The sequence below is a fragment of the Amblyraja radiata genome, chromosome 22, assembly GCF_010909765.2.
Source record: "Amblyraja radiata isolate CabotCenter1 chromosome 22, sAmbRad1.1.pri, whole genome shotgun sequence".
In the NCBI taxonomy this organism is placed as follows: Eukaryota; Metazoa; Chordata; class Chondrichthyes; order Rajiformes; family Rajidae; genus Amblyraja; species Amblyraja radiata.
This window is the reverse complement of record NC_045977.1, coordinates 42,758,261-42,769,912: the sequence shown is the minus strand read 5'-3', so window position 1 is coordinate 42,769,912 and position 11,652 is coordinate 42,758,261. Positions and strand designations below refer to the sequence as shown.

The following is an 11,652-nucleotide window of genomic DNA, read 5'->3' as shown; positions in this document are numbered from 1 at the left end:
TGCCCGCCCGCCCTCCTGCCTGCCTGCCTGCCTGCTTCACTCATCTCCACCCTCACCCCTGACTCACACAACCCGAACAGTAAAAAATGTCAAGTGACTATCAGTGGTAAAGAAATCTAACTCAACGCTAGCATTTATTTCAAGAGGGCTTGTATATAAAAACAGGGATGTAATGCTAAGGCTCGACAAGGCACTGGCAAGGCAGCATTTGGAATATTGTGAGCAATTCTAGGCACAATATCTGAGGATGTGCCGTCTCTGGAGAGGGTCCAGAGGAGGTTTACAAGAATGATCCCAGGAATGAGTGGATTAACCTTTGATGAGCATTTGTCGGCACTGGGCCTGTACTCGTTGGAGTTTAGAAGAATGAGGGGGGGGGGGACCTCATTGAAACGTACAGAATAGTGAAAGGCCTGGATAGAGTGGATGTGGAGAGGATGTTTCCACTAGTGGGAGAGTCTAGGTCACAGCCTCAAAATGAAAGGACTTTTTTTTAGGAAGGAGTGAAGGAGAATTTTCTTTAGTCAGAGGGTGGTGAATCTGGGGAATTCTTTGCCACAGACGGCTGTGGAGGCCAAGTCAGTGGATATTTTTAAGGAAGATAGGAACAGTATTTTATTGATTAGTACGAGTGTCAGAGGTTATGGGGTGAAGGTGGGAGAATGGGGTTAGGAGGGAGAGATAGATCATCCATGATTGAATGGCGGAGTAGGCTTGATGGGCTGAATGGCCTAATTCTACTATCACATGACCTTATGGACACTCACCAGGCAACTTCCCAGAATAAACAGCGCAGGAGCTTATGGGAAAGTTGTTGGGGACACGGAGTTGGTGAAAGGCAGCAGGAGATACGATTAATTCATCAACATCACAACAAACAAAGGGACAGGAGCGAGGAACTTCATCATTTAAACATTTAGTAATAAATTCCTCACCATCTTCTGAATTCTAGACCGTGCTAGAATCAGAACTCTAATCTTAATAGAACTATACACACTTCAGCAAGTCCTGAGCTGAATAGCTAGTTGATACAATCCATCAATTTGACCGACAGCTTTAGGCTGTGCACGCCATACACAAGAGGCTGAATGCAGCCTTTGTGTAATATTTGTCAGGCAATACTTCCTTCTATTGATGTAATGAATATCTGCATTGGCCAATTAAACGTATGCACTGTGTGTTTGAGAGCTTGCATGAGATCCAGGGGTGTTTGTACTCGAGCAATGTATCTCAATCTGCCCCACACGTGGACAGCTGAGCCGTGAGGTTGTAATGGTGGTCATGGTGATCTCCTGGTAATGGCCCGACCCTGATCTTCATGCCTCTCACCTCCGCTCCAATGGGCAGCATTCCAATCCTCACACGGAAAACCAGTCACATAACTTATCAGTTGTAACCAGGTGCTTCATAGAAACATAGAAAATAGGTGCAGGAGGAGGCCATTCGGCCCTTCGAGCCAGCACCGCCATTCATTGTGATCATGGCTGATCGTCCCCTATCAATAACCCGTGCCTGCCTTCTCCCCATATCCCTTGATTCCACTAGTCCCTAGAGCTCTATCTAACTCTCTCTTAAATCCATCCAGTGACTTGGCCTCCACTGCTCTCTGTGGCAGTGAATTCCATAAATTCACAACTCTCTGGGTGAAAAAGTTTTTTCTCACCTCAGTCTTAAATGGCCTCCCCTTTATTCTAAGACTGTGGTCCCTGGTTCTGGACTCGCCCAACATTGGGAACATTTTTCCTGCATCTAGCTTGTCCAGTCCTTTTATTAATTTTATGTTTCTATAAGAATTCCCACTCATCCTTCTAAACTCCAGTGAATACAAGCCTAGTCTTTTCAATCTTTCCTCATATGACAGTCCCGCCATCCCAGGGATCAATCTCGTGAACCTACGCTGCACTGCCTCAATCACAAGGATGTCCTTCCTCAAATTAGGAGCCCAAAACTGTACACAATACTCCAGATGTGGTCTCACCAGAGCCCTATACAACTGCAGAAGAACTGCTTCATTCCACAGAAGTAGACCCTTGACCTGCTCACTTTGGTACACAACTCGACCTTGTACTAAAGTAAAAGGCCACGCTCTCCACGGTATGACATCTACCTTGGGCAAGACACTTCACCCACCTTTGCCTGTGTGTGAATGTGAGTGATTGGTGGTGGTCGGAGGGGCCGTAGGCGCAGAATGGCAGCCACGCTTCCGTCAGTCTGCCCCAGGGCAGCTGTGGCTACAGAAGTAGCTTACCACCACCGAGTGTGACTGAGGAGTGAATGAATAATGCGATGTAAAGCGCCTTGAGTATTAGAAAGGCGCTATATAAATCCCATCCATTATTATTATTATTACCCAAGCACAATAATGATAAATGCAGCACGTTCTTTACTCACTCCCATCTAGGAACCCAAGAGCAGTGAATCTCTCTCCGCCTATCCTGATCACACACCAAATGATTCACACTGGCCCATAGGCAGCCACTCACAGCGGGTGGATTTGGGAAACAAAGGCACCATTCAGGGAGTTTCTTCCCAGCAGAGATCCGGCAACTGAAGCGGCCTCACACACACATTAGCGGCGAGTCTTCATCACATCTTACACTTGCATCACAATTACACCACAGTAGCAACATGAATGAGAGGGTAGACAAGTGCTGGAGAAAATCAGCGGGTGCAGCAGCATCTATGGAGCGAAGGAAATAGGCAACGTTTCGGGACGTAACCCTCAATGGGTATCGGCCCGAAACGTTGTCTATTTCCAGAAGGGTTTCGAGCCCAAACATTGCCTATTTCCTTCGCTCCATAGATGCTGCTGCACCCGGTGAGTTTCTCCAGCACTTTTGTCTACCTTTGATTTTCCAGCATCTGCAGTTCCTTCATCAGCAACATTAATTGGTTGTATAGAGGTCCCAACAGGCAGCTTCAGTGAATTGATGGCATGTGTGGAGAGCTGTCCTTCAGCTGACGTAGCCAGCAATATTCCCTCGCCCATCACTAACTAATCACATGTTTGTGGAGCCTGGTGCATCAATTGACAGAACAGTGCGTGGATGTGAAACCATCGCCTGTGGAGCACTTTGGAAAGGCCCAAGGAGACGAAAGACATTAGACAAATTGAATCCAATCTTCTCTAATAACTGCAAATCTATTGGGCAAAGTTAAAAGCATTAACATCTTCAATACTCAACCTTTATCTTAATCATCTGATCTTCAGGGATATTTTGTTCTGACAAGACTAGAGAGTTCCCAGGAAGGGCTCTTCCCACCCTGACTTGTTCTTACCCGGTGTGGATAGGGCTTTCTGCATGGATGCTGACGCATGAGCTGCCTTTACCCCTAATCCACCTCAAAACAAGAGCAGATTTAACATTTACTACAGGCAGTTATTGATTTGCAATGTTTCAAAATAAAATTTATTGTATGCTGGTGTTTCATATTATGAATGACATGATACAACACTTGCATCATTATGATTTAATACATTTCCCCAAAATATAAATACCCATTAAAGGCAATCTAAATGTGCACAGCAGAATATGCATCAGAATGAATATGGTCACATAAAAATAAATAGTTTATATCAGAATAAAAGCAACTGTTTAATAGGAAAATTCTATTTCTCACCTTCAAGTTATAGTACATAGAATCTTTACTCATATATACATATAAGAAACTATCAGTAACGTGCAGAACATACACAGTGTATCAAGTCTGCTCAGGTTTTTTTGGAATAAAAGCTGTTCTCTTCCATTTAATATTATCTTTATAAAAAAAGTAGTCACTTCTGCAGTCCAGGTTCACAATGAATGCAGCATATAAGTAGTCTAATTTAACCAGTAATGACTAAAACATTTACAGACACAGATAAAACTAACACATAGTCGACTGACAGCAGCATTTGATGTTCAGGTTGTCTTGTAAAGTATCATTTGTAGATGGTGCTGCTAAATCCAATTCCCTACAGCAAGACCATGCAGATGAGGAGCACCATGATAAACATTCTCTGATGGCAATAGTTTGTGGAGAATAAAGAGAAAATGCATCGCTACAAATTGCAACTGCTACACGTTGTGTGTCAATGCAACTTGTCCGGATATTTATGAAATATAAACAGCACAGTTGGTCATAAATGAATACCCAGACTGTGATATAATTAGTATGTGCCAGCAGATTTATACTGGTCACAGATGTGTGCAGGAATTAGAATCTTTACCAATCAAACAGCACACCACAAGAAGGAGATTGTAACCGGAGTAAAGTGCTTTCCATGTTGAGTTTTGTTTTCAGGAAGTGTCAAGTATTTATCCACTAATAATTACATCATGGTCACAGAGAAAGACTTCAGTGTTGAGAAAGACTGAACCTGTTGTCATTGCAATCGGGCAAAACCAATGGTTCAATATCCTTGTGAGTAAAGGTGGCTGTACAGGCATTGCAATGTTGTGATTATAGATTCTGTAATTCTGCAACTCCAGACACATGTATTTCATTCCCAAAGACCTATCATGGCCTGTGCAAACCACAGATCTGACACTGTGTTTACTTTGCACTAGATGCAACCTCCTTCACAGCTTCTGGTTTGTACAATATAATATTCTAACGTAAAGATTTAGTACTTGCATTGTGATAAAATTCCATATGGATGTGGTGATAATTGAATATAATGAGAATGCTGCAAGAGTGGAGAACAACTCCCATACTGATAGTGCACAGAACCTTCAATGGGTGAAATATGACATTTGCCCCCAAAATCAGATCAGATACTAAAGGCCCAAAAGAAAAATGTCCCGTATACTTATTAATGTCGGAAATATATATCGTATTTACACAGCAGTTGTCTTGGGTGCCTGCCTTTTTGCAAAAGCCACAAGTATATTTGGTGATAAAAGTTTGGTTGAAGTTCCTGTAAGATGAAACATTGACTGCTGTCACCATGTTGGATGCAGCGTGTCCCAACTGCCCTCACCACAAACGTAGCGTACGGATCCAGAGAGTCCCCAGCCCCAAGCACACGGACACGACCCTTGTCCACAGCAACCCAGGGGCAGGTTGCCCTCCAGTCACCAACGCTTCCCTTGTCAGTGGCACTCTCATCCATTCATGAATTCAAAGAAAAATCTTAAAAATGCAAGGTTGCTGTCCACCCAGCGAGAAGATGAAATGTAATTGCTAACATCCCTCTTTCTGCCTCATACCCTACAGTAGTATAACATGTGTAGCTCAGAATGATCTATACACTTAGCACACATTACAGTCGATAAAATGAAATAAGATTCTGTATATTAGAATCATTGGTTATGTGGTTCTTGCATTTACTCGCAAACTGAACCATAGCATGGAAATCCTGCCCAGGGAACCATTGAGTGATTTGTTCACAACATGGCACCGTTTCATGCATAGAGTAACGGCTACAGCAGTGCATCCTGCAGCTTGCTTGCACCTTCTGAGACTGGCATGGGTGCAGAGGCCCCTCCCTCCAGCAAGTGACCAAGATGCAGGCAGAGCCCAGTGACACACACCGTGCTACCGGGAGCTCACACACAGGCCAGAGCAACATGGACCGACTCATGCAACATACTCCAAACTAAGGAAGCTTCGAAATACACACTTCAATTCTAAATACACAATTTAGCCAGACGAATATTAAAGTGGGAGGTGGGCAAACGCAAATGAGTTTCAATGTCAACCCCCAATTAATAGATAAATTCAACATAACAAATCACCACGTAAGTTTTTTTTTTAAAGTGCTAAGAAATGTGCTTAAAATCATAACTTTCAGTTCTTTAGTGTCTAAAGAAAAATAGTGACTACAGTAATATTACCCAGCAGCTACTGATCTACTCACCTGCATCTTTCCTTTATTACATATGATCAATTCTCAGATGTTAGTTAAAAATGAAGACTTTATGTTTCAAACAGAAAATGAAATGAATCAATTTGTAACCTAGTGTACTGCCCAATCTTATTATAGTCCAATCAAGTCCATGCAACTACCCTCTGCTCAAAGATGCCTCTTATGTTCAGGTATAAAAATGTCTGGCATATTGCAGAAAAAAGTCAAAAGTGAATGAAATGATCTTGTCATTTTCACAGAAGTTTAAAACATGTTGTGGTCATTATTTCTTTCACCACGGCAGAACAACTGAAAACAATTTAGGAATACAGACAGTCCCGTTACAAAAATAACCAGTTTCCTCTGGTTGACCAAATGCATCTAAATTGGTCTATTCAACAAACAACGTATAAGTCTTCTTTTATATTAGAACAAATCTGGTAGCCGCACGTAAACTTACGTGGCCAGAACCAGAGGTGGAGGTGTTTTTTACCTGGCGGTAACAAAAATACCACACTTCCAGCTACAAGAATGTGCCAAATGCTGTGAGTGTAATAATAGTTCTCCTTTGTTTCCAGAAATCCATACACAGCGATGGCAATTACTGCTGAACCTATTCCTGGCAATAAGAAAAATACCCAGCGCTTCCATGTAGGAGGATAACAATGGCGGCGTCTCACACACTGTGACACCTGCAAGGCAATGAAAATAAATCAGTCCTGCTGCCTTATTAGTAACCAACATATCATTTCAATTAAAAACCTGCAAGGATCTATCTATCTGCCTCACGAACAAGTCTCATCCGAGCACAGTCACACTGGAACCAGTGAGTGAATGAAACTCACCTCAATCATGGACTCCACATACATTAGTGGGTCGACTGGGCTTGTATTCACTGGAATTTAGAAGGATGAGAGGGTATCTTATAGAAACATATACAATTCTTAAAGGATTGGACAGGCTAGATGCAGGAAAAATGTTCCCGATGTTGGGGGAGTCCAGAACCAGGGGTTACAGTTTAAGAATAAGGTTTAGGCCATTTAGGACTGAGATGAGGAAACATTTCTTCACCCAGAGAGTTGTGAACCTGTGGAATTCTCTGCCACAGCAGGCAGTAGTGGCCAATAAACAATAGACATAGGTGCAGGAGTAGAGGCCATTCGGCCCTTCGAACCAGCACCGCCATTCAATGTGATCATGGCTGATCATCCCCAATCAGTACCCTAATCCTGCCTTCTCCCCCTATCCCCTATCTTTAAGAGCCCTATCTAGCTCTCTCTTGAAAGTATCCAGAGAACTGGCCTCCACTGCCCTCTGAGGCAGAGAATTCCACAGACTCACAGCTCTGTGTGAAAAAACAATTGTGTGAAAGGCCAATTCACTGGATGTTTTCAAGAGAGAGTTAGATTTAGCTCTTAGGGCTAACGGAATCAAGGGATATGGGGAGTAGGCAGGAACAGGGTACTGATTGTGGATGATCAGCCATGATCATATTGAATGGTGGTGCTGGCTCAAAGGGCCGAATGGCCTCCTCCTGCACCAATTGTTCTATGTTTCTACAATTATCACCAGCACCCACAAGGCTAAATCGCAAACACTGGTGCGTGAACGATATGGATCGCAAGTTGTAGTCAAACACTCTTCAAGTAGTTCAGACAACAAGACAACCCAGATGTTGAGGAGACCACCAAAGCAAAGCAGTTTACCAGTTGTCAATCCAAGATGTTTTTCACACATACCCCATACACCATCTGTGTGAAACATCTGCCTCTCAGTCTTCCCTTCTCACCTTAAAGTTCATATTATTTCCATCCATCAACTTTGATCAAAATTAAAGTGAACCCAAACATGTTTGAAACATTTTTACAACTAACAATGCGGGTGTCCACTCACCCACGCAGCTAACATGACGAGGATGGCAAAGAGACAGGGCCCCAGTAGGTTCCAGAGACCACGCCGATCTAACTGCATTGACATGGCAATCAACAAGGAGCCCAGAATAAAAAGCACCTTGAATAAAGAAAACAGTCCAGTGTAAATATATCACTTTCTTCAAATGTTATTGATACTAAGATGTTAATCTAAAGCATTGACCTTTGCTCATAAGATCCATAAGTGATAGGAGCAGAATTAGGCCATTCGGCCCATCAAGTCTACTCCGCCATTCGATCATGGCTGATCTATCTCTCCCTCCTAACCCCATTCTCCTGCCTTCTCCCATAACCTCTGACACCCGTACTAATCAAGAATCTATCTATCTCTGCCTTAAATATATCCACTGACTTGGCCTCCACAACCGTCTGTGGCAATGTATTTTATTGATTCACCGCCCTCTGACTAAAGAAATTCCTCCTCGTCTCTTTCCCAAAAGAATCTTTTAATTCTGAGGCTGTGATCTCTAGTCCTTGACTGTTGCCAGGACTAGAGGGTGTGAGCTGCAGGGAGAGGTTGAGTAGGCTGGGTCTCTATTCCTTGGAGCGCAGGAGGATGAGGGGTGATCTTATAGAGGTGTATAAAATCATGAGAGGGATAGATTGGGTAGATGCACAGAATCTCTTGCCCAGAGTAGGGGAATCGAGGACCAGAGGACATAGGTTCAAGGTGAAGGGGAAAAGATTTAATAGGGGTAACTTTTTCACACAGAGGGTGGTGGGTGTATGGAACAAGCTGCAAGAGGAGGTAGTTGAGGCTGGGACTATCCCAACATTTAAGAAACAGTTAGACAGGTACATGGATAGGATAAGTTTGGAAGGATATGGACCAAGCGCAGGCAGGTGGGACTAGTGTAGATGGGACATGTCGGCTGGTGTGGGCAAGTTGGGTCGCAGGGCGTTTCCACAGTGTATCACTCTATGACTAGTGGAAACATCCTCTCCACATTCACTTTATCCAAGTCTTTCTCTATTCCGTACGTTTCAATGAGGTCCTCCCTCAAAGCTCTTCCTTGTTGAATGTAGCCAGTAATATCCAACGCCCATTGACCTGTCGTGGATCTCAATACCTTGGCAGGTACAAATGTAACCCCCACAAATAATTCTCCAGTTCTGCACTATTAACCATTTCTATAAGGGGCCACCTGCTATACTTTATGCCAGCTAGCTCAGAGCCCTGAGGCTCAGGAACCAAATCCAATGGAAAAGGTTTGCTTTGGGATCAGGATTGGAAACTCATGCCAGTTGCTTTCCATATCGGCAATATTCTTGTGGCGTAAGACACAGCCAGATGGTGAAGCAGAGGGTGGTGATGGTGAATAGCAACGACAAACACACATATTCAAGGTGATCCAGAAATAACTTCAAAGCAGGGCAATGAGATGACACATCAACATCCATTGTAGCCACTAGGTCGATTCATTAGACTTAAGTAACTTGCTTCTAGTTCAGTGTGGGCATTAGGGAACTCCTCAACACATCACTCAACAAACTCCGCTGCTTTTACAACTTTCCTGTATCTACAATCCAACTACTTTGGCAAATTCTTTCATTTGTTCACAGCCAGAAAGGGAAACCCAGGTGCATAGAACCAACCACCAACCGGACAGCAACTGATATGTAAACCCAAGGGAACTGCAGATGCTGGTGTGCAAAAAAAAGTGCTGGAGTAACTCAGCGGGTCAGGCAGCATCTGTGGAGAACATGGATAGGTGACGTTTCACAGAGTGCTGGAGTAACTCAGCGGGTCAGGCAGCATCTGTGGAGAACATGGATAGGTGACGTTTCACAGAGTGCCGGAGTAACTCAGCGGGTCAGGCAGCATCTGTGGAGAACATGGATAGGTGACGTTTCACAGAGTGCTGGAGTAACTCAGCGGGTCAGGCAGCATCTGTGGAGAACATGGATAGGTGACGTTTCACAGAGTGCTGGAGTAACTCAGCGGGTCAGGCAGCATCTGTGGGGAACATGGATAGGTGACGTTTCAGAGTGCTGGAGTAACTCAGCGGGTCAGGCAGCATCTGTGGAGAACATGGATAGTTGACGTTTTGGGTCAAGAACCTTCTTCGGACTATGTTTGAGTTTGTGTCTACTTTTGTAAGCCAGCGTAAGCAGTTCCCATTGCCTCCTGTTTCCTGCTTCACAGATTGCCCATTGCATCAAAGTCCATGAGTGATGAAAATACTCTGATGGTCAGTTCATTTTTTCCCGAAATAATAACGCAATAAGTACTGAAATATTATAACTCAACATGCAAAACATTCCAGTGGAAAGATGATCAAAAAATCCCAAATACCGCTTGAAGAATAGTTGTTGATACTTACATACTTCAGCTGGGATTTCAACCTGGCCATGCAGAGAACAGTGACCCAGACAGACAGGACTGAGCCCAGGAAGTCACAGTACTGCAGTGTGTCGTACTCCATGATGCACATAACCGCAATCCCTGGTTGGTCACACGCGTGGTAAAACTGCAAGGAGTACATTGGTTACATCGGCATTTCAATAGACAAGAGGCTATTGTTGTCAAGTGTCCCAGATAGGACAATGACATTCTTATTTGCAGCACCACACAATATGTAAATATATATATATACACACACACACACACACACACACACACACACAAGTCGGAGTAACTCAGCGGGACAGGCAGCATCTCTGGTGAAAAGGAACAGGTGGCATTTCAGGTCGACCCGAAACGTCACCTGTTCCTTTTCTCCAGAGATGCTGTCTGACCCACCGAGTTACTCCAACTTAAATCCGAGTATTACAGCACCATTTGTAGTGGCAGCAACTGGGGAATTGTGTCTGGTCACTCTGCTAAAGGGAGGATGTCGTAAAGCTGTAAAGAGTTCAGAGAAGATTCATGTGGCAGTCGCCAGGAGTCGATGACCAGAGCTACAGGGAGAGGTTGGGCAGGCTAGGACTTTATTCTTTGGAGCGCAGGAGGCTGAGGTGTGATCACAGAGGTGTATAAGATCAAAGCACATGCCAAATCCAGTTTGACCTAAATCCCGTTAAACTGGGCACGGAGAGGATAGTCTAAAATGAAATGGTGGCACAGAAAATAATCTTTTAAATTACAAGGCCTAGTTATTATTTTGGTCCAGGTACTTATAACCGAGTATAATTTCTAATGGGGGCAAATGTGGTTCGCAGAAATGTCATGTGCCTATACACTGTAAATAGATCAATTGTAAGCATGAATTCTTTGAGGAAGTAACAAGCCGAGTGGATAAAGGGGAACCGGTGGATGTGGTATACTTGGACTTCCAAAAGGCTTTTGACAAGGTGCCACATAAGAGACTATTGCTAAAAATAAAAAATTGTGGGATTGGGGGTAATATATTAGCATGGGTAGAGGATTGGCTAACGAATAGGAAGCAGAGAGTGGGGATAAACGGTTCATACTCGGGATGGCAACCGGTAACTAGCGGGGTTCCGCAAGGGTCGGTGCTGGGACCACAGTTGTTCACAATTTATATAAATGATTTGGAGGAGGGAACCAAGTGTAATATATCAAAATTTGCGGACGATACGAAAATGGGAGGGAAAGTAGGGGATGAGGAGGATAGGAAGAGTCTGCAAAAGGATATAGATAAGCTAGGTGAGTGGGCAACAACTTGGCAGATGAAATTTAATACTAATAAATGTGAAGTCATTCACTTTGGGGAAAAAAATGATAGGGCAAGTTATTTTCTAAATGAGGAGGAGCTGCGTTGTAATGCAACGCAAAGGGATCTAGGGGTATTAGTACATGAATCACTAAAAGTCAGTATGCAGGTGCAGCAAGCAATCAGGAAGGCCAATGGAGTTTTGGCCTTTATTGCTAGGGGGATTGAGTATAAAAACACGGAGGTCTTGCTGCAGCTGTACACGGTATTAGTG

At 43.7% G+C, this 11,652-nt stretch overlaps 1 protein-coding gene across 2 annotated transcripts in view; it reads right to left on the bottom strand.

Annotated features, from left to right (window-relative positions):
- Positions 1-3,387: 3,387 nt before the first annotated feature.
- pgap6 (post-glycosylphosphatidylinositol attachment to proteins 6) overlaps positions 3,388-11,652 on the bottom strand; it is a 37,439-nt gene continuing 29,174 nt past the window's right edge. For both annotated transcript variants that reach the window (XM_033041192.1, XM_033041194.1), the window contains exons 11-13: positions 10,086-10,232; positions 7,724-7,840; positions 3,388-6,522 (exon numbers count right to left, since the gene is read on the bottom strand). In XM_033041192.1, the coding sequence (XP_032897083.1) occupies positions 6,226-6,522; positions 7,724-7,840; positions 10,086-10,232 (561 nt within the window). In that variant the 3' untranslated portion in view covers positions 3,388-6,225. The remainder of the gene's footprint in view (positions 6,523-7,723; positions 7,841-10,085; positions 10,233-11,652) is intronic.